This window comes from Sylvia atricapilla, chromosome 24, assembly GCF_009819655.1.
Source record: "Sylvia atricapilla isolate bSylAtr1 chromosome 24, bSylAtr1.pri, whole genome shotgun sequence".
Lineage (NCBI taxonomy): Eukaryota > Metazoa > Chordata > Aves > Passeriformes > Sylviidae > Sylvia > Sylvia atricapilla.
Genome location: NC_089163.1, coordinates 1,852,145 through 1,870,518, shown reverse-complemented (window position 1 = coordinate 1,870,518; position 18,374 = coordinate 1,852,145). Strand labels below are relative to the sequence as shown.

Below are 18,374 nucleotides of genomic sequence, written 5' to 3'. Positions count from 1 at the left end.
GGCATGGCGACAGCGCGACTTCCGGGTGAAGCAGGAAGCGCCGCCGCGTTGCCATGGCGACCGTGGGTGAGGGAAAGTGATGGCGGCGGGGGAGGGTTTGTTTGGGGAGGGGAGGAAAGGTGGGTGAGGAGGTCCTGAGAGGGTGGGAGGGATCAGAGGAGTGAGGGAGGTGGTGGAGGGGCTCCTCTGGCGGGGAAACGGGGAGAGGGAGGAACTGGGGGATCATCCATCCCCGCGGGCGTTACAGACCCGCAATGCTCCAGGCTCCGTCCAGCCCGGCCTTGGACACTGCTGGTGCCTTGGGAAGGCTGAGCTGGAACAGAGACTGGGCAAAGCTGGAGAATAAAGTAGAGATTTATTAAAAGGCCTTTAGGACACACCTCGGGCAGGACAAGAGCCTGAGCAGGGCTACACCCAAAGTGGACCCAAAATGGGCACAAATTGGTCACAGAATGGTCACAAAATGGACAAATGGTCACGAGGTCTCACACTTTTATAAGTGTTTGTCCATTTTCCCGTTGGGGTTGAATTGTCCCATCCCAGCTCCAGCTGATGCAGTCCCATCCTTCTTGTCCCTCCCTCCAGCCCACCCTTGTTTGTGCCTTTGGCCCTGAGAACTTGTCCCAGGTGTCCTTGGTGTGCAGCAGGACAAGGATTTGTTTTGTGTCCCTGCTGTGTGCAAAGCTGAGTGACACTGCTGTGAGCTCAGAGCCCCTGGGCACCACAGAACCTGAAATCCCCCCGGACAAACCCTCGGGGTGTTTTTGTGTCCCGCAGGGCAGGGCGCGGCCGTGGCGCTGGTGGCCGCGCTCTGGGGCGGCTCTGCCCCGTTCCTCAGGGCGGCAGCGGCGGGGCTGGAGCAGGAGCAGCGGCAGCAGCGGGGTCGGGGCCGCCTGAGGCAGCTCCTGGCCGAGCTCCTCTTCCTCAGCCTCAACTGCAAGGTGAGAACCTTCCCTTCCCTTCCCTTCCCTTCCCTTCCCTTCCCTTCCCTTCCCTTCCCTTCCCTTCCCTTCCCTTCCCAAACCTTCCCAAACCTTCCCAAACCTTCCCAAACCTTCCCAAACCTTCCCAAACCTTCCCAAACCTTCCCGTGGTTCTGCTCCTCCTGTGCAGGGTTTGGAGCTTTGCACAGCAGCCCTGCCATTCCCACTGATTTTTCTCTCATTTCACTCTTATGTTGCCTCTTCTTTTCCCATCTTTTGGGTGTTTTTTCTGCCTTGCTGATATTTGGGATAACACCCCGATGGATATATATTTGGGGAGATATTCCATGGGGCAGCAGAGCAAAAAAAAAAAAGAAGTTGTTTAAATGCAACAAACTGAGCCTTTTCTTCCCGATTTCATGGGAAAAATGTGGGATTTCCCAGTGGGAACACTTGGGCTCCGAGTTGCCTTTCCTGGGGTGGATTTTGCCCTAAAAATAAAATTAAAAATCCCTTTTTAATGTGGTGCAGAAACATTCAGTGTCCAGGCAGAGGGATTTGGGGCTGATTTTCCCAACCAGAGGGATTTGGGGCTGATATTCCCCCAGGTTGGGATGAGCTCAGGGATTCCATTCACCATTTTTGGTGGTCCCAGGCTGGGTCCCCTCACCCAGGTTGTGTTTTCCTGCAGTACCTGGTGCCTTTCCTGCTCAACCAGGCTGGATCCCTCCTCTTCTACCTCACCTTGGCCTCCACAGGTCAGTCCCTGGTGGCTTTTTTGGGGTGGGTTGATGGGATTTTTGGGCAGGATCAGAGCTGTGGGTCAGTGGTTTAGCCAAACACCCAGCAGCTCCCTTGGGGATGATCACAAATAAACCAAATTTCTGCGTTTTCCACTTGCATTTCAGACCTGGCCTTGGCTGTGCCACTCTGCAACTCCCTGGCTTTGATTGTGACCTTGGTGACAGGGAAAATCCTGGGAGAGGACATTGGTGGGAAAAGTGAGTTCCACTTCAAGCCTTTCCTCAAAGAACTCACCATTTATTCCATTGAGATGATTTGATTTATAATTTTATTTGATTTATTTTTATATTTTATTTTTTACATTAGTTTATTTCTGAAGACACCAAACACCCCACAAGGCTCAAACTGGGTCACAGCAGCTTTGGCTGAAAGGGAATTGAAACAGATATTTTTAATTTTTTTTTGGGCAGAGCTGCTAAATTTCAAGCCAGAACTGGCTGTTTTTTGCTAAAAAGAGTTCATAGGTTTGAGCTTTTCCCTCAGGAGAGAAACACTGAATAAAACACCCACCATGGAAAAGGAGTGGCCCAAAAGCCCCCAAATGTCAACCCCCAGCTTCCCACACTGACACTGCCCTGCTCAGGTGGGCAGGAAAAAGGAGGGAACCGGGAAATTTTAAAACTCCAGGACATGGAAAAACCAGCTGGAGGTTGTTTTTTGAGGCAAATTCCCAGGTTATCCTTGTGAATCCCCCCAGGAGCTGTGGCAGGAATGCTGCTCACCATCCTGGGAGTCTCCCTGTGTGTGGCTGGGTCTTGAAGGAGAAGCAGCAGAACCTGACCAGAGTCACCTCCTGGCTCTCAGTCACACCTGGGAAAGGTGTTTTGGGATGGCAAAAGCCCTGGATGGCATTCCCTGAGGCACCAGGCCCTTTGCAGGGACGGTTTGAAGGGATTTTTGGTGGCTGTTTCAAGGATTGAGTCGTCTCATTCAGCACTGGAGGGGTAAGGAATAAATCACCCAGTGGGATCTCCTGGCACTGATGGATTTTTGATTACCCCAAAACCCTTCTGAAAACCTGAAACCCTTCCCTGGACCATCCCAAACACACCCTAAACCCTTCTGAGCACCCCAAAACCCTTCGACCAGCCCCTCACTGAGCCCAAATCCTTCTGCCAAGCCCAAAACAAACCCTTCTGACCACCCCAAATCCTCCCCAAACCCTCCTGAGCACCCCAAAAACCTCCCTCTGCTGAGCCCAGCCCCTTCCCAGCCCAGTTTCCATGGATGCAAACCCAGCAGCAGGAAATTGTGACCACATCCAACACCCTGAGAGAGCACCAGGAACCTCAGGGCTCTTTGATCCTCCAGGATTTGTTCCTCCAGGTCCAGCAGCAGCCCCCAGGTTCCCATCAGGATTCCAGGATCAGCATCTCCATGGGCAGCAGTTGCTGTCACCCCCCTGTGACAGTTTGGGAAGTCCCCAAGATCCTGTCCTGTCCTGGACACCTCACCCTCAGCCACGGAGAAATCAGGAACGAGTTCAGCATCAGGAAAAGTTGTTATTTTTTTTATTTTTTTTTTATTTCCAAAGAGTAAAAACAATTGCAGAAGGGAAGGATCCACATCTGCAGTGGCCTCAGAGGGGTCAGGGCACCTCAGCACCACGGAGAAAGTCCCTTTCTGAGGGACCTGGGACGTCCCTGAGCTGGAGGAATTGACAAAGCACCAGGTCCTGTCCTGGCTCTGCCCCAGGAGGCAATTCCCAGAGCCAGAGGAAAGGCAGGAATGAGCCTCAGCCCAAGGAGCAGGGGATGGGCTCTCCCTCCCCACCTGCACTGCACACACTCAGTGTTCCCAAAAATCCAGCCCCTGGCTGTCCTGGATGGTGCAGAACCACCCCAAACCCGGGAATTCCCACGTGGAATCCACTCAGCTCTGTGGGAAGAGCTCATTCCTGCAGCTCCTGCTGCCTTCAGCCATTCCACTTGCACAAAAACACCTGCTGGAAGCGAAAAATCCTCAATTCCCACTTGGATCATCCAGCTCAGCCAAGGAAAAGGGGGATCCTGTGGGATGGATCCTTCCACAGCTCCTCTGGCTGATGATGTTTAATCCACAAAAGGTTTTCCTGGGGTGAAAACCGTCCCAGGGAGCTGCCACTGTCACCTCAGGAGTGGTGCTGCAGCTCCAGGGCGTCCCCACACCCATCCCAAAACTCGGGAATGCTGCTGGAGTGCTCAGGAATTCCCAGCTTCTGCTTCAGCATCAGGAACTGCGAGGGAGAGAAAACCAAGGGATTGAGTCCCAGAGCAAAATCCCAAATAAATCCCTGGAAAACTGAATCCCTGCCATATGCACCCAAATAAACCCCTGGAGAAATGAATCCTGCCACAGCCACCCAAATAAATCCCTGGAGAAATGAAACCCTGGAGAACTGAATCCTGCCACAGCCACCCAAATAAATCTCTGGAAAACTGAATCTCTGCCACATCCACCCAAATAAATCCCTGGAGAACTGAGTCCAGTCACAGGCACCCAAATAAATCCCTGGAGAAATGAATCCCTGGAGAACTGAATCCAGCCACAGGCACCCAAATAAATCTCTGGAAAACTGAATCCAGGCACATCCATCCAAATAAATCCCTGGAGAACTGAATCCCAGGAGAACTGAATCCAGCCACATCCACCCAAATAACCCCCTGGAGAACTGAATCTCAGGATAACAGAACCCCTGCCCCATGCACCCCCAGCCCTGGGTGACCAGCCCACACCAGCAGGGTCTGGGCAGAGGCAGGAGCAGCCCCTCACGTGTTTCCTGCTGGCAATGGCCTGTTGGATCCACAGCAGCTCCATCAGCAGATGGTTCCTGTGGGATTGCAGCTCCGAGCGGGGCAGGCCCTGCAGATCCTCTGGGATTTCTGCCCAAAAAAACCCAAAAAAATGGGAGAATCACAAAGATCCGGATTGTGGGAGCTGTTCCAGCTTTCCCAAGATATTGCTGAGGTTGTGTGTCCCTCACCTGGGCTGGCTGTGAGGTCCTCACTGTCCCATTCCGAGGTCACACTGTCACTGTCCCACTCTGGGCCTCTTCCCTCCTTTTCTGGGGTTTTAGCAGCACCAGACCCCAAATTTGGGGGGTTTGGGGTTGTCCCCCTGGGCAGAGGGGCTGAGGGGGGGATGTTCCCAAAGCTCCCAGCCCGCTCTGCTCCAGGGGGATTTGGCTTCTCCGGGGTTTTTTTGGGAATGGATTTGGGATTCTCGTTCTCTGCAGCCCGCCCTGGATCCAAGGGCTGCCCTGGGGAGAGCTGCCCAAAGAAAAACAGGGGGAAAAACCCCACAAACCAATAAAGGGAGGGAAAGAAAAATATAAGAAAAATCTTTTAAAAACCCAAGAAAGTCTAAAAGAAAACATGAAAGAAACAGGAAGAAAATATGAAGACAAATAAGAAGAAAACATAGAGAAAATATAAAGAACTATCAAAGAAAATAATAAAATACACAAAAGAAAATATATAAAAGAAAATGTAAAGGTCTGGGACGTGGCTCTGCTGTGCCAGCTGTTAACAACGTCCTGCTTTGCTCTGCTTTGAGCCACCCAAACTTTTTATGGGCTCAGGACGGGTAAGAGCAGAGAAAGGGGAATCACCTGGGCACGGCCTTGAGGCTGAGCTGCACCTGGAGGGACAAATCCCGGCCGGGCAGGGTCTGGAGAATCCTGCAGGGCAGGGGCAGCACTCAGCAATTCCAGCGGGCTCCAGTTCCCGAGTCCCGGGAATGTTCCCCCCGGTGCCGGGAATGTTCCCCCGGTGCCGGGAATGTTCCCCCGGTGCCGGGAATGTTCCCCCGGTGCCGGGAATGTTCCCCGCCGCTCACGGACCTCGGGCTCGAAGCGCGGCCGCTGCAGAACGCTGCCGGTCCAGCGGAGCCGCCTCAGGTCGCCTTCGATCTCCAGCACCACGGCCTCGAACTCCTCCCGCAGGCCCCGGAGCCGCCGCCGCAGCAGGAAGCCCCTGGCACAGGCCTGGCACGGCCCGGGGCAGCGCTGGCACCGGGCACCGGGCACCGGCACCGGCAGGAGCATCCCCCCGCCGCCTGAGGTGCCCTCACGGCCCTTTCCAGACGTGTCCCCAACGGCTCCATCTTTTCTTCCCTTCCCTTCCCTTCCCTTCCCTTCCCTTCCCTTCCCTTCCCTTCCCTTCCCTCCCCTCCCCTCCCCGGCCCGCTCCCGCACCTGTAGCCGTGTCACGGCGCGGAGCAGCCGCCGCTCTCCCTCAGCCGCGCTCCCCGCTCCCGCCGCGGCCGCCATGGGCCCGGCGCCGCCCGATGACGTCATCACGGCGCGCCCGTGGCCGCCATGGCGGCGGGGCCCCGGCAGGGCCCGATTCGGGGTCCCGGGGACGGCGGGGACCGGGCCGGGGTCGGGGTCAGGGCGCCGCGTCCTCGGGGTCCGAGCTCTCGGCCAGGTGCAGCTTTTGTCTGAGAGCGGGTCAAGGGGAAGCGCCGGCAGCGTCACTGTCAGCAGTGGCATTGTCACTCCTGGCATTGTCACCAGTGCCGTCACTTGTCATCACCGTCACCACTGTCACCACTGCCACCTCCATCACTGCCACCGTTCCCATTGCCACCCACCTCCACCACTGCCACCATTGCTGCCCACCACCACCATCACTGCCACTGTCACCACTGTCACCGTCACCACCGTCACTGTCACCACTGTCACCGTCACCACCGTCACTGTCACCAGGCCACCCCCATCCCCAGCCAAGGATACATGGAGCTGCTGAGCTCTTCCAGCTGTGGGAGCAAAGGCAGAGGCTGAGGGACCAGAGGGGACCCTGGGGGTGTCCCAGCGCGGGCAGGGGACAGGGGTGACACTCCCGTGTCACAGGGGTGGGTGACACTCACGTGTGCCAGCAGCTGGTCCAGGTTCCTGTCGGCCGCCGCCTTCTTCTGCTCCTCAGGGAGCTCCTCCACACACACGTCGAGGCCGAAGTGGAGCCGCGCCAGCTTCTCCTGCATCTCCCGCACGTGCTCCAGCTGCTCGAAGGAGCATTCCTTCCCTAGGAGAGACCCAGAACATTCCACAGCAGCCCCTGCTCCTTCCCTGCCTGGATCCCAGGGAAGAGCCAGCACAGCTCCTCCTGAACTGCCTTTCCCTGGGCATCAATCCCAACCCACAGCTTGTCCCTTCTTCTCTATGGATCCCTCCATCATCCATCCATCAACCATCCATCTCCCAGCCCATCCCTTCCCTATGGATCCAACACTTTCCCAATCCAAATCCTTCCTCGTGGGTCCAAAATCCTCCAGCCCCTAAATTCTCCAGCCTGCTCCTTCCCTATACCCAGCCCAGCCCAGCCTGCCCCATTCCTGTCCCATCCCATCCTGTCTGGTCCTGTCCCATCCCATTCCATCCTTATCCCATCCCCTCTGATTCTGTCCCATCCCCATTCCATCTTGTCCCATAACACCGTGCCCCATCCCATCCCTTGGCCCATCCCATCCCACAACTTTCCTGTCCCGTCCCATCCCATCCCATCCCATCCCATCCCATCCCATCCCATCCCATCCCATCCCGTCCCCTCTCCCTCTCCCCCGTTCCCATCCCATCCCCGCCCCTCACCGAACGCCTGCAGCTTTCCCGAGTGGAAGTCGCTGAGCAGGCTGAGCAGCCCGCCCTCCATCTCGCACACGTCGGACACATCCGTGAGGAAGCTGTGCTGCAGCGGAGCCCCCCGGGACCCTCCGGGACCCGCCCGCGCCCGCTCCTTGCTGGTCCTGCGGTGGGAACGAACACGGCGTCGGCATGGCCCCGGTTTGAGCGTCCCCGGTTCCCCGGTGGCCGCGGCACTGACCGGCGGGGCCGCGGCCGCTGCCGGGGCGAGGGCAGAGCGGGCAGCGGCAGAGCGAAGGACGTGCTCTTGCTCGGGGGCAGCGGCCGCGGGGCTCCGGCGGGCAGCGGCTGAGCCAGGCAGGTTTTGGGGCTCCGCTTCTTCCTCCGCTCCTCCATGGCCGCGGCACCCTGCGGGGGACGGACACGGCGCTCGGGGCTCCTTCGCTGGGCGGAGGGGAGGCATCGATCGGGGACAGGACGCGGCTGCCCGGGGCACAGCGGAGAGGGGTTTGGGGGGACACGGGGGGGACAGCCAGGGACACCGGGACACGCGGGGACAGCAGATGGGCTCGGGGACCCCCGGGACAAAGAGGGGACAGCCAGGGACACCGGGACCCTAGGGACAAGCGGGGACAGCGGGACAAAGAGGGGACAGCCAGGGACACCGGGACGCCCGCGATAAGGGGGGCACAGGGACCCCGAGGTTAAGCAGTGACCCACGGGGAGCCGCAGCACGGCTCGGTGGCGGCGGAAGGACCGCAGCACGGCTCGGTGGCGGCGGAAGGACCGGAGCAGGAGCTCGGTGGCGGCGGAAGGACCGGAGCAGGAGCTCGGTCCCCCGTTCCCGGGGAGGCTCCGGAGCATCGCCGCAGGAGCTCGGCCGGGGCCTGAACCGCAGCCGCAGCTCCGGCCGGGCCCCGTCTCTCGAGGGAAAAGAGGATTTGGGCCCCGAACCGGCCCGGCGAGAGCGGGACAGGGACCGCGTGGGGACCCCCTTTGTCCCCCCCGTGCCCCGGACCCCGCGCGGCGCCGGGACGGGGCAGCTCTGGGGGCTGTAGAGCCCCTTTGTCCCTTTTGTCCCTTTTGTCCCTTTCGTCCCCTTTGTCCGGAGCGCCACGACCGGGACTGACCTGCTCCGGGCCCGCTCCGGCCTCCGGGAGCCGATGGACGCCCCGATCCCGCCGGACACCGTCCGCACAGCCTGGGATTTGCATTTAAAGGGAAAGGGAACTTCCTCCAGGCTCGGCCGGACCCCGGCTGCCCGCAGGATCCCTGCTCCGGGCTCAGCATCCCGCAGGATCGGGAATGCGGCGGGATTTGGCGGCAGAGGAGCCCCGGGGTCGTTCCTGTCACCGCCTCCCGTTCCCCCGCTTTACCCCGAGTCCCCTCCGCTGTCACCGCAGTGCCGCGATCGCGGGATCCGTCCCTGCGGGAAGGAGCCGGGAAAGGGCCGGGAAAGAGCCGGGAAAGGGCCTCTCCAGCCCTGGCGCAGGGACGGGATTAAACAAGTCCCGTCCTCCCCCTTCCAGGCCGAGCGCGGCAGCTGCTGTAAATCCCGGCAGGATTTTAAACCCATCTTGGATATTTTGGAGCCGATGGAGGCACAAAGGAGCAGCCGGGAAAAGGGGGTTGATGTCCCCAGGGACCCTCAGGGTTGGTGGCTCTTGGTGGCTGCAGCAGCCCGGGGAGAAAGAGCCACAGGCCGGGGGCTGGGGACACCCCGATGTCCCCCCTGAGCAGGGACATCCCAGCTCCAGTGCCCCTCGCAGCCTCCGCCGCCTCATTCCCGCTGGAAAAGCAGGAGCAGAGCCCTGGACAGGGGGAAGTTGTGTCCCACAGAGGTTGGATGTGGCCACCCAAAGCCCCAAATCTTCGCTGTCGCCGCGGTAAAAGAACGAGAGGCAGCAGCGAGGTTTGGGAGTGTTTCTCTTGGATACAGGATACACACAAACAGCCCCCGCGGAGGTTTCTGTACCACGACAGGGTAAAGACGCAAATAAAAGGGAGTTTGGTGAATTTCTAAAGGGTTTTTCCTTTTAGTCAAGTCCAGATTCCGGCAGCAGCCCCCGCTCGGCCCGGCCGCCGGGAACGGGGCGGGATTACATTCATGGATCCTCCCGGAGGAACCGCGCTGACAGCGAGCGGCTGGCACACAGCCACCAAGCCACAGCTCCAGGGATTGTCCCCGTGGATGTCCAGCCACGGCTCTGTGGAGCTTCAGAGCCCGTCCCTGCTGCCTTCCTTAGATCTGGATTCCCTGGAATCCCCCTGCAGGAACAGGGGACACGGAGGCAGGTCCTTCATGGAGGGAAGATGTGAGAGCAGCTGTGGTGCCAGAAGAGAATCCCAAACTGATCCGCTGGATACATCCACGGTGGGGAACGTCCTGGCTTCGGCTTCCAGCACGAGGAAGGCAATGCCGGGAATGAATCAAGTCTGTCACAAAGACAAAGCTGCAGCGAGGTTTGAAGCGAGTCCACTCTTCCAAAAGAACAGCGAAAAGACAAAAATCTTGAGGAACGAAGGGAAAAATCCCAAAACCTGGCGCCAGCAGGTCCCTAAACTCCCTCCCAGCACATCCAGGCCCCAGGGGTGAGGCAGCGCTGGGGGGAGATGCTCTTCCAAGCAGAGAGGGAAAGGAAAGAAGTGTGGCTGGGATAGCACAGGCAGCCCCAGGCTGGAGGAGCAGCCCCAGAGCTGATCCCGATGATCCTGGCTGGAGCAGCAGCTGCAGGAGCACACAGAGCTCAGATCCTCCTGCAGCTCCCTGGATGCCTCCAGGGCTGGGCCAGAGGGGCTCGGGGGCACCTCCCCAATCCCTGTGCACAAACACTTGGGAATTAGACCTTTGGATTAACTGTTTAATACACTTTGTGCACGTGTGCGTTCAGCAAAGAGGCAACTGTGAATCGTAAGGCGGTTTTGAGACATTGGCAGGGCCTGGGAAGAGCAAAAAAATTCCCGGGGGTGGGACCAGGCAGCCCCTTTTCCTGCTTCTCCTGGTCCCATTGCAGACACAGAACCCACAGAGAGGACAGAACAGCCTCTTGTGCCCTCAGCTCACACATGAGCTGCCTCCGTGAGTCCAGGGGCTCCCTCCTTGCCTGGCAGAGGGAAGAGGGAGAAGCCAGTGCTGGGAATGCTCTTGGAATTCTCCCAGCTCTGCTTTCTCTCCAGGGTGGAGTCGTTGTCCCTGTGCTGGAGCACAGATCCCTGGATCTGCTCTCCTGAGCCTGCCAGTGACAAAGGTCTTTCAGTGAGAGGGACGGGCAGCTGAGGCTCCAAATTTTTTCAATATTCACACAGCAGGCAGGGAGCTGGGTGGGCCCTTCTGCTTCTCAGGGATATCCATCGATAAAAGTGTTGCCCTGCACATTTTTATGTATCTTATATATATATACACATGTACATGTACATGTACATATATATATATATATATGTATAAAATCTTAAGAAAAACCATCCTCCAAAAACCTAAGCTAGGAAATCTCACAAGCCCCAGAAGGGGCTGTGTGTCCTGTCCTTTTCCCACCTTGTCCCAGGGGACAGGGAAGAGGGAGGGGACTCATCCTCCCTCAGCCCAGCTGTGTGTGCCCTGCCCCGGGGAGCTCAGTCAGTGCCCCGAGTGCCCTCCTCAGTCCCGCTCAGTTCTGCCGGCATTTCCACAGGATCTGGGCTGTTCCTGGCTTTTCCAGAGCTCAGGGAATCTGCCTCGGAGCTGTCCCGGGGTGCTGGCTCCTTCAGAGGCTCCCTCAGAGGCTCCCCCAGGTCCGTGTGGGCGCACAGGTCCTGCACTTTCTTGTTGAGGTCGTTGCGTTCCGTCTGCAGCGCCCGGCAAAGCTTCTCCAGGCGCTGGATCTTCACCTGCAGCCCCTCCAGCTCCTTGTCCCGAAGGGTTTTCTGCAGGGAGACAGGCAGCAAAGCAGAGATGAAACCCCAAAAGGGTATGAGGGGCTAAGTGAAAGGACAGGGGGGTGGTTTTTAAATGGAGGGAAGGCAGGGGTCAGGTGGGATGTTGGGATGAAATTCCTCTCAGTGAGGGTGGGGAGGCTCTGGCACAGGGTGCCCAGATCCCTGGAAGTGCCCAAAGCCAGGCTTGGAGCACCCTGGCACAGTGGAATTTCTCCCTGCCCACGGCATGGCGTGGAACTGGATCAACTTTACAGTCCCTCCCAACCCAAATCACTCCATGACTGATTCTAGGGAAGCCTGAGGGGAAAATCTCCATGACCAAACAAACCTTCAGCACCCAAAACACCAAGGAGCTTCTTTTTCCCTCTGCAGGACCTGTCCTGTCCCCATCCCACCCCTCCCCAGCTGCTCCAGAGCCTCACCTCCTCTGCCATCTCCAGCAGGGCCTTGTTGCTGCTCTCCCAGCGGGAGCGGTACATGGTGGTCTCCTTCTCCAGCTTCTTGATCTTCTTGGTCATCTACAGGACCACAGAAAAGGCAAAAAAATCGAGTCACAAAATGTCCTGAGTTGGAAAGGACCCAAAGGGATCAAAGTGCAATTCCTGGCCTTGCTCAGGACACACCAAAATAAATAAACCTCAGGGGGAATATTGCAGTGACACCCCACAGGTTCTCGTGTGTCACCCCACAGGTTCTCGTGTGTCACCCCAGAGTTTGGGTTTAGACCCAGAATTAACTGAAATTAGGGAGCAGCACGGAGGCAAAAACCTCACCCACCTTCTCCATCTCCTGTTTGAACGTCGTGAACACTTCACTGCTTTTGGAAAGGGTGTTCTGGAACTCCTCAAACTTCTCAGTGTACAGAGCCAGCTGTGGGGACAGACAGGGAGCTGATGGCACCCAGGGCCTGCAGAGGCTGAGCTGCTGCCCTGGGACACCAACAAACAGCAGGAGCTGCTTTCCTGCCAAAGGAAAATCCTGTGCTAGGGAAACGTCCTGAGAGCAGAGTGTTCTACAAACACCTCCTGGCTGCAGCAGGGTGATCCCATGACTGCTCCCAGGCCTGGGAAATGTCCCTGAACAAAGCCTCAGCTCACCAAAACCAAACCCGGGAGGGATCCTGCCCCTCTCTCTTCCAGATTAAGGAGGTTTGGGGTGTTCAGGGAGGGCAAAAAAACCACAAAAAAACCAGGCTGAGCACACAGAGCAGGGAACTCACCTGCTGCTTGAGGTGTGTCTCCTGCTGCTTCATCAGCTCACACATCCTCTGTGACTCCACAGCTTCCTTCAGCAGCTGGGGAAGAGCAAAGCAGGGAATTATCTGGGAATGCTCCTGGTGCATCCAGGGCTAAGCAGCCACTGGAATGTCAAGAGCTGAGATAACACCCAGTAAGAGGCAAAAAACTGTCCCAAGCAACTGCTCCAAGACTTACAAAATCCTTCTCCCGCTGGTGCCTCTCCTCTGCCTCCTTCAGCATCTCCTGGGCCTGCTGCAGTTTGGCATCCACCAGCTGCTGCTGCAGCTCCTTGTGCTTGAACACCTTGTCAATGTGCTGTGGGGGGGGAACAGCAGAGCTCAGGGGAGGAGCCAGAGCTTTTTCCTGCCCTCAGGAGCAGCCTCCTCTGTCCCTGACCCACCTCCTCCCTCAGCTCATACTGCTCGATGAGCTTCTTGAGCCTCTCTGCCAGCTCCATGTTCTCCTGGCGCAGCTTCGAGTTCCTCTCGTTGTGCTGCTCCATCTGCAGCTGGATGTCGTTCAGAGTCACCTGGAAGTGGGAGGTCACCTCCTTCCTCTTCTCCTCCTCCTCCCTGGCACGCTGGACACCTTCCTCCTGCATCAGGTAAAGGAGAAAACTTCCCAAAATGGTGTTCCCAACCCATCCAGCCTCCCTTATGTCCATCTGGGCCTTCCCCCTTCCCTTCTTTTGGAGGATAAATCCTGAAATAACAACTTGGACACTGTGTTGGTTTGGCACAGATGGTGAGGAGCAGTTGGTGATTTCCTTTGAATTGACAACATCCTCATCCTGCGGGTGAGGATGGCTCAGCCTCAAAATTCCAGCACTGGGACAAGGGACAAAATTATAAAAATTACAAAATTCCAGCACTGGGGACAAGGGACAAAATTATAAAAATTCCAAAATTCCAGCACTGGGACAAGGGACAAAATTCCAGCACTGGGACAAGGGGACAGAATTATAAAATTACAAAATTCCAGCACTGGGACAAGGGAAAGCGACAAAATTACAGCACTGGGACAAAATTATAGAATTACAAAGTTAGAGCAGCGCCCTGATGGCAGAGTGGGGACAAGCACTGTGGGGACAGGTGAGTTTGCCCAAATGGCCCCTGGGGAAGGAGCAGAGGCTGCCCAGGGTCACCTTGAGGGTTCTGTTGTGCCTCTGCAGCTCCCGGCACAGGCTCTCCAGCTTGCTGCGGGCCAGGATGGCCTTGCTGTGCTCACTCTGCAGGTGATCCTTCTCCTGCACCAGCTGGCTCTGCTTCTTCTGCAGGATCTTCATCTGTTTCTGCGAGTTCCGGTGCTCTTCCAGCTGGGAGAGGGGAGCAGAAGGTGTGGAGGCAGCAGGGCAGGGCTGTGCCCCTCAAGGACAGGAGGTTTGTGACACTTCTGAGTGAGCAGGAGTGACACAGAGCCCTCAATTCCCACCCTGCTGGAATGGGAAGGAGCTCCATGTTCCCCCAGCACAGGGAAAAGCCACCCACAGGGACATTTTGGACATGCACAGGCAGCCCCAAACCTCTTCCAGATCCATGCTTGGAATTCCACTTTGGTTGGACTTTGGGGATCAGGGCTTTGTGTGTGTGTGAAAACAGATCTGAGCTCCTCCTGCACTCAGATTAACCAAAATTCCCTCTGTCCACGCTTCACAAACAACACCAGCGACACCCACCCTCCTCCTACCCCAAAAATCCAGCACTGCAGAGATCCCAGGACACCACAAAGCTCCAGTGTGTCCCTGGAATGTCCCTCTCCTGCCTCCCTGAGCTGCCACATCCTCCCCCAGCCCCAGGACTCACCAGCTCAGCGTATTTCTTGCACAGAGCTGCCAGTTTCTCCTCTGACGTGCTCAGGGTGTTCAGGGTCTGCATCAGCAAAGTGATTTCCTTGCCTGGGATGAGGTGTGGAATGGGGATAATGCAATAAAATAGGATAAAATTGTTTTATACACAGTTCTGGCTTGGAAAGGTGAAAAAAGGAGGGACTGAGCAGAGGGACCCAGAACATTCCCAGGATTTCCCCGTGGTGGGAGAACAGCTGGAGCAGCTGGATTTTGGAAGGGAAAACCATCCCTGGGCTGGCTGGAGCCAGCTGTGCCCAGCAGAAGAGAAACCCAGAGAATTCAGAGGCTGCACTGGGTGCATTCCTCATCCCCAGAGAACAGGAAGATAATCCCAAACACATCCAAGGCTCTGATTTCCCCGAGGATGATTAGTGTGGGATAAAATCCATTTATCCATGCACTGATATCCTTGGGCACAGGTGGAGCAGGGAATCCTTCACCCAAACCCCTGGGGAGCAGGGGATCCTAAACCCTTGGGAAGCAGGGAATCCCTCACCTAAACCCTTGGGGAGCAGAGAATTCTACACCTAAACTCTTAGGGAGTAGACAATCCCTCACCCAAACCTTCAATGAGCAGGGAATCCTAAACCCAAACCCTTGAGGAGCAGGGAATCCCTCACCTAAACCCTTGAGGAGCAGGGAATCCTAAACCCTTGGGGAGCACGGAATTCTTCACCCAAACCCTTGAGGAGCAGGGAATCCCTCACCTGAACCCTTGTGGAGCAGAGAATCCCTCACCCAAACCCTTTGGGAGCAGGGAATCCTAAACCCTTGGGGAGCAGGGAATTTTTCACCCAAACCCTTGAGGAGCAGGGAATTCTTCACCCAAACCCTCGGGGATCAGGGAATCCCTCACCTAAACCCTTGGGGATCAGGGAATCCCTCACCCAAACCCTTGGGGATCAGGGAATCCTAAACCCTTGGGGAGCAGAGAATCCCTCACCCAAACCCTTAGGGATCAGGGAATCCTAAACCCTTGGGGAGCAGAGAATCCCTCACCCAAACTCTTGTGGAGCAGAGAATCCTAAACCCTTGGGGATCAGGGAATCCCTCACCCAAACCCTCGGGGATCAGGGAATCCCTCACCCAAACCCTCGGGGATCAGGGAATCCCTCACCCAAACCCTCGGGGATCAGGGAATCCCTCACCTAAACCCTTGGCTTTCTTCTTCTCCTGAGCTTTCTTCTGATCCCTCTCTCCGCTCTCCTCTCCGGGCCGGAACTCCTCGCTGCCCTTGGTGTTCTCCTTCTCCCCGTTCATCTCGGGGCCTCCCGGCTCCTGCTCCCCGTTCCTGGGGGATTCACTGCGCCCCTTCTCGGGCTCCTCGGGCTCGGGGGGCTCTCCCTGCCCTCCATCCTCCCCCGGGTTCTCCTGGCTGGCATCCACACAGTAGGTGTTGAGGATGTCCTCCAGCTGCCGGCTCAGCTCCTCCGAGACGTCGCGGGAGGATTTGGGATCCTCCTGAGTGACGGGAGCTGGAGAGGGGAAAAAGGGAAACACAAAGCAGTGAGGGTGTCTCTTCACTCTCTTTCTCTCCTTCTCCTAGGGAATGGGAGGTTTTTTCCTGGCTGGACTTGAAGGAGGATAAGCTGCTTTTGTCTCCAGCCCAGCTGCCCTGACAATGGCAGGGCATTCCCAACAGTCTCTCCTTTGATCAGCAGAGCATGACCAAGCCCCTGACATCTGTCAAGAGGGAAAATTCCCCTCTCTCCCCTCTTTTATTTTTTTTTATTATTTTTAAGGAAAGCAGGTTGTGTGTGAGCCTTTTTTTTTTTTTTTTTTTTTTCCCCAGAGGAATTGGCAGCTCGGATCTCCAGGGCAGGGCTTTTTAGCATGACAATGGATTTTAAACCTGGGTAAGAGCAGCTGGATCCCTGGGATCAAACAGGGATGGAGCAGCAACCAGGAAAGGGGATTGCACACACACAGAAATAGGGAAAACTCCCAGGATTTTCTGCCTTGGAAAACCAGGATTTTCTACTCCTACAAAGAGCTGGATAGAGCAGCCCAGCTTCAGGCAGAAAAAGCATTTTCCTGGCTCTTGCCAGGCTCAAACCCGCCCTCACACATTCCAGGGAATGCCAGCACTGCCCCCAACCGTGGGCAGAACCCCCAAATCCCCAGGGATCCCCCAACCTTCTGGGGGAGCTGCAGCATCGGGTGAATCTCCCTCTTCCAGCCCCATCCCGCTGCTGGTTCTGGAAGGACGTGGAGCTGCTTTGGTCTCCACTCCCTGGTTCTTCATCACAGCCTTTCCACCCTCTCAGAGTCTGCAGGAACAGAAAGGGAGAGGCTTTAAGGACATCTGGAGGATTTTAGGAGTCATCAGCCCCGGCTGGGAAGGAAGGAGCATGTTCTCAGCAGAAGCTCCGTGCTGAGGAAAGCATCTCTTGTGTCCCGGTTTGTGCCAGGATAATTCCTATTGGAATCCTCTCCTGCAGCAAGGCAGCACCTCCTGACCTACAGATGACAGAATTTTCCCACTGGGCACAAACCCCTCAGCCCTTTCTGCTGGATTTCGAAGCTGACCCAGAAATCAGCGCCTGCACAGCACAGAGGTCAATTCCTGCTGAATTCCCTGGCGAAGGAGAAATCCCAGCTCCTCATCCTCATCCCCTCCACCTCCGAGGGCTTTGGCTGTTCTCAGCTTTCCCGGCCTCTGGCCCTCACACTAATTAGGAGCTGGGGATGCGATGCTGCTGGTCCGGAGGGCAAGAAGCGGCCGTTCCCGGCTCACACCGGGATCAGCCCCTCCCGGGGCTCCGGGAACGATAACCCGAGGGAACAGCGTCGGCGGCGGCCGGCCCGTGTCCCCACCCACGTGCGGGATCAGCGGGGCAGCGCCCTTCACCCGCACCTGCCCCGCGCCTCGGGCGCTCCTTTTCCGCTGCTGCGGAAACCGCGGGCGACAACCGGGGAGATACCGGGCTTCGGGGGGAATAACTGGGATTCAGGCTCGGTAACCGGGGCTCGGGGAGCGAAGCGGCCCCGCAGCAGCCCGGGAGCCCCCGGCCCATCGCTGCCTCGGCACCGGCAGCCCCGGCCGCTCCAGCCCCGCCGCCCCGCGGCCCGAGCCGCCCCCGTTACACCGGGAACCGGCAGCCCCGGCCCCCCTCAGCCCCGTTATCGCCCCGGGCGCGGCCCAGCCCCCGGTGGAGCCTCCGCCTTCCCCCTCCGGGGACCCCCCGTTAAAGCAGCCCCGCGCTGCCCCCTCCCCGCACCGCCGTGACGTCACGCGCGCACCCCGTGACGTCAGCGCCGGCGGTCTGACGCAGGCGTCGCCTCGTTCCTCAGCCAACGGGCGCGCAGGGCCCGGCGGCGGCCCGGCGCATCGGCGGGGCGGTGAGTGCCGGTGCCCGCCCGGTGCCGGTGTGTCGGCGGTTGCGGCGGTTCCGGCGGTACCGGCGCTGAGGGAGCGGCTCGGCCCCGGGCCTCCAACGGCCGCGCGTGCGCCCGCCCGTGCCGCCGCCCAATCAGCGCCCGCCGCGCGGGGGCTGCCGGGAAACAGCGGGGAGACGCGGCAACCGCGGCCGGAGGCGCTGAGGGGACTACAGCTCCCGGCGTGCATCGCGAGAGGGCGGCCATGGAACTACAGCTCCCGGCGTGCATCGCGAGAGGGCGGCCATGGGAACTACAGCTCCCGGCGTGCATCGCGAGAGGGCGGCCATGGGAACTACAGCTCCCGGCGTGCATCGCGAGAGGGCGGCCATGGGAACTACAGCTCCCGGCGTGCATCGCGAGAGAGCGGCCATGGAACTACAGCTCCCGGCGTGCCCCGCGAGGGCGGCCATGGGAACTAGAGCTCCCGGCCGGCTCTGGAGGCCTGGAAGGAGAAGAGGTCGAAGAGGCGGAGGAGGAGGAAAAAAGGGAAGCGGGAAAGAAACTGGATCCTACAAGTACCGCCATGCCCCGGGGCTGGGGAAGAAGAGGGCGACGAGAAAGGAAAGAAGGAAAGCTGTGGCCTACAACTCCCAGCATGCCTGGCGCATGGGTGCTCTGGGGACAACAATTCCCGCCCTGCTCCTCTGGAAGCGGGGACAAGAAGAGGAGGAGGAAGAGGAGGAAAGGAATGGGAGCAGAAGGAAGGAAAGAGA

General features: G+C 58.1%; 4 protein-coding genes across 6 annotated transcripts; 1 reads left to right on the top strand and 3 right to left on the bottom strand.

Annotated features, from left to right (window-relative positions):
- The first annotated feature begins 22 nt into the window (after window positions 1–22).
- TMEM234 (transmembrane protein 234) lies at window positions 23–2,696 on the top strand. The gene is made up of 5 exons (XM_066335211.1): window positions 23–66; window positions 778–941; window positions 1,615–1,681; window positions 1,832–1,924; window positions 2,425–2,696. Exons 1-5 carry the CDS (start codon window positions 54–56, stop codon window positions 2,484–2,486), a joined length of 399 nt encoding a protein of 132 aa, XP_066191308.1. The 5' UTR covers window positions 23–53; the 3' UTR covers window positions 2,487–2,696.
- Window positions 2,697–3,226: 530 nt separating this feature from the next.
- On the bottom strand, window positions 3,227–5,981 carry IQCC (IQ motif containing C). Of its 3 annotated transcripts, XM_066335124.1 has the most exons (7): window positions 5,902–5,981; window positions 5,548–5,691; window positions 5,317–5,385; window positions 4,690–4,975; window positions 4,479–4,588; window positions 3,837–3,942; window positions 3,227–3,669 (listed from the first exon to the last, which is right to left on the bottom strand). In XM_066335124.1, the coding sequence occupies exons 1-6, from the start codon at window positions 5,974–5,976 to the stop codon at window positions 3,838–3,840; spliced, it is 789 nt and encodes a 262-aa protein (XP_066191221.1). In that variant the 5' UTR covers window positions 5,977–5,981; the 3' UTR covers window positions 3,227–3,669; window position 3,837. The 3 variants fall into 3 exon arrangements, with proteins under 3 accessions (XP_066191221.1, XP_066191220.1, XP_066191222.1); XM_066335123.1 differs by having other exon boundaries at window positions 3,227–3,942; XM_066335125.1 differs by lacking the exon at window positions 5,548–5,691 and having other exon boundaries at window positions 3,227–3,942; window positions 5,902–5,980.
- A 96-nt stretch (window positions 5,982–6,077) lies between these two features.
- Window positions 6,078–7,680, bottom strand: CCDC28B (coiled-coil domain containing 28B). The gene is made up of 5 exons (XM_066335473.1): window positions 7,526–7,680; window positions 7,294–7,448; window positions 6,576–6,730; window positions 6,442–6,464; window positions 6,078–6,146 (listed from the first exon to the last, which is right to left on the bottom strand). Exons 1-5 carry the CDS (start codon window positions 7,678–7,680, stop codon window positions 6,095–6,097), a joined length of 540 nt encoding a protein of 179 aa, XP_066191570.1. The 3' UTR covers window positions 6,078–6,094.
- Window positions 7,681–9,193: 1,513 nt separating this feature from the next.
- Window positions 9,194–17,856, bottom strand: TXLNA (taxilin alpha). Its single transcript, XM_066335382.1, has 11 exons — window positions 17,524–17,856; window positions 16,417–16,550; window positions 15,429–15,755; window positions 14,237–14,328; window positions 13,579–13,749; window positions 12,835–13,029; window positions 12,630–12,749; window positions 12,416–12,490; window positions 11,974–12,066; window positions 11,619–11,714; window positions 9,194–11,184 (listed from the first exon to the last, which is right to left on the bottom strand). Exons 2-11 carry the CDS (start codon window positions 16,523–16,525, stop codon window positions 10,894–10,896), a joined length of 1,569 nt encoding a protein of 522 aa, XP_066191479.1. The 5' UTR covers window positions 16,526–16,550; window positions 17,524–17,856; the 3' UTR covers window positions 9,194–10,893.
- Between the last annotated feature and the right edge of the window lie 518 nt (window positions 17,857–18,374).

Bases quoted from the DNA above. Each gene is read 5' to 3' on its own strand.
- TXLNA (XM_066335382.1), bottom strand. From the start codon at position 16,525: ATGAAGAACCAGGGAGTGGAGACCAAAGCAGCTCCACGTCCTTCCAGA. The intron at 13,750-14,236 runs GTGAGTCCTGGG...CCCCTCTCCCAG, and splicing joins GCAAGAAATACGCTGAGCTG to CTGGAAGAGCACCGGAACTC. The intron at 12,750-12,834 runs GTGGGTCAGGGA...CCCCCCCCACAG, and splicing joins AGTATGAGCTGAGGGAGGAG to CACATTGACAAGGTGTTCAA.
- IQCC (XM_066335123.1), bottom strand. From the start codon at position 5,976: ATGGCGGCCGCGGCGGGAGCGGGGAGCGCGGCTGAGGGAGAGCGGCGG. The intron at 5,692-5,901 runs GTGCGGGAGCGG...GGGCCGTGCCAG, and splicing joins GCGCCGTGACACGGCTACAG to GCCTGTGCCAGGGGCTTCCT. The intron at 4,976-5,316 runs GTGATTCCCCTT...TTCTTTGGGCAG, and splicing joins AGCCTCAAGGCCGTGCCCAG to CTCTCCCCAGGGCAGCCCTT.
- TMEM234 (XM_066335211.1), top strand. The intron at 942-1,614 runs GTGAGAACCTTC...GTTTTCCTGCAG, and splicing joins TCCTCAGCCTCAACTGCAAG to TACCTGGTGCCTTTCCTGCT. The intron at 1,682-1,831 runs GTCAGTCCCTGG...CTTGCATTTCAG, and splicing joins CCTCACCTTGGCCTCCACAG to ACCTGGCCTTGGCTGTGCCA.
- CCDC28B (XM_066335473.1), bottom strand. From the start codon at position 7,680: ATGGAGGAGCGGAGGAAGAAGCGGAGCCCCAAAACCTGCCTGGCTCAG. The intron at 6,465-6,575 runs GTGAGTGTCACC...TTGCTCCCACAG, and splicing joins TGGACCAGCTGCTGGCACAC to CTGGAAGAGCTCAGCAGCTC. The intron at 6,147-6,441 runs GTATCCTTGGCT...ACCCGCTCTCAG, and splicing joins GAAGAGCTCAGCAGCTCCAT to ACAAAAGCTGCACCTGGCCG.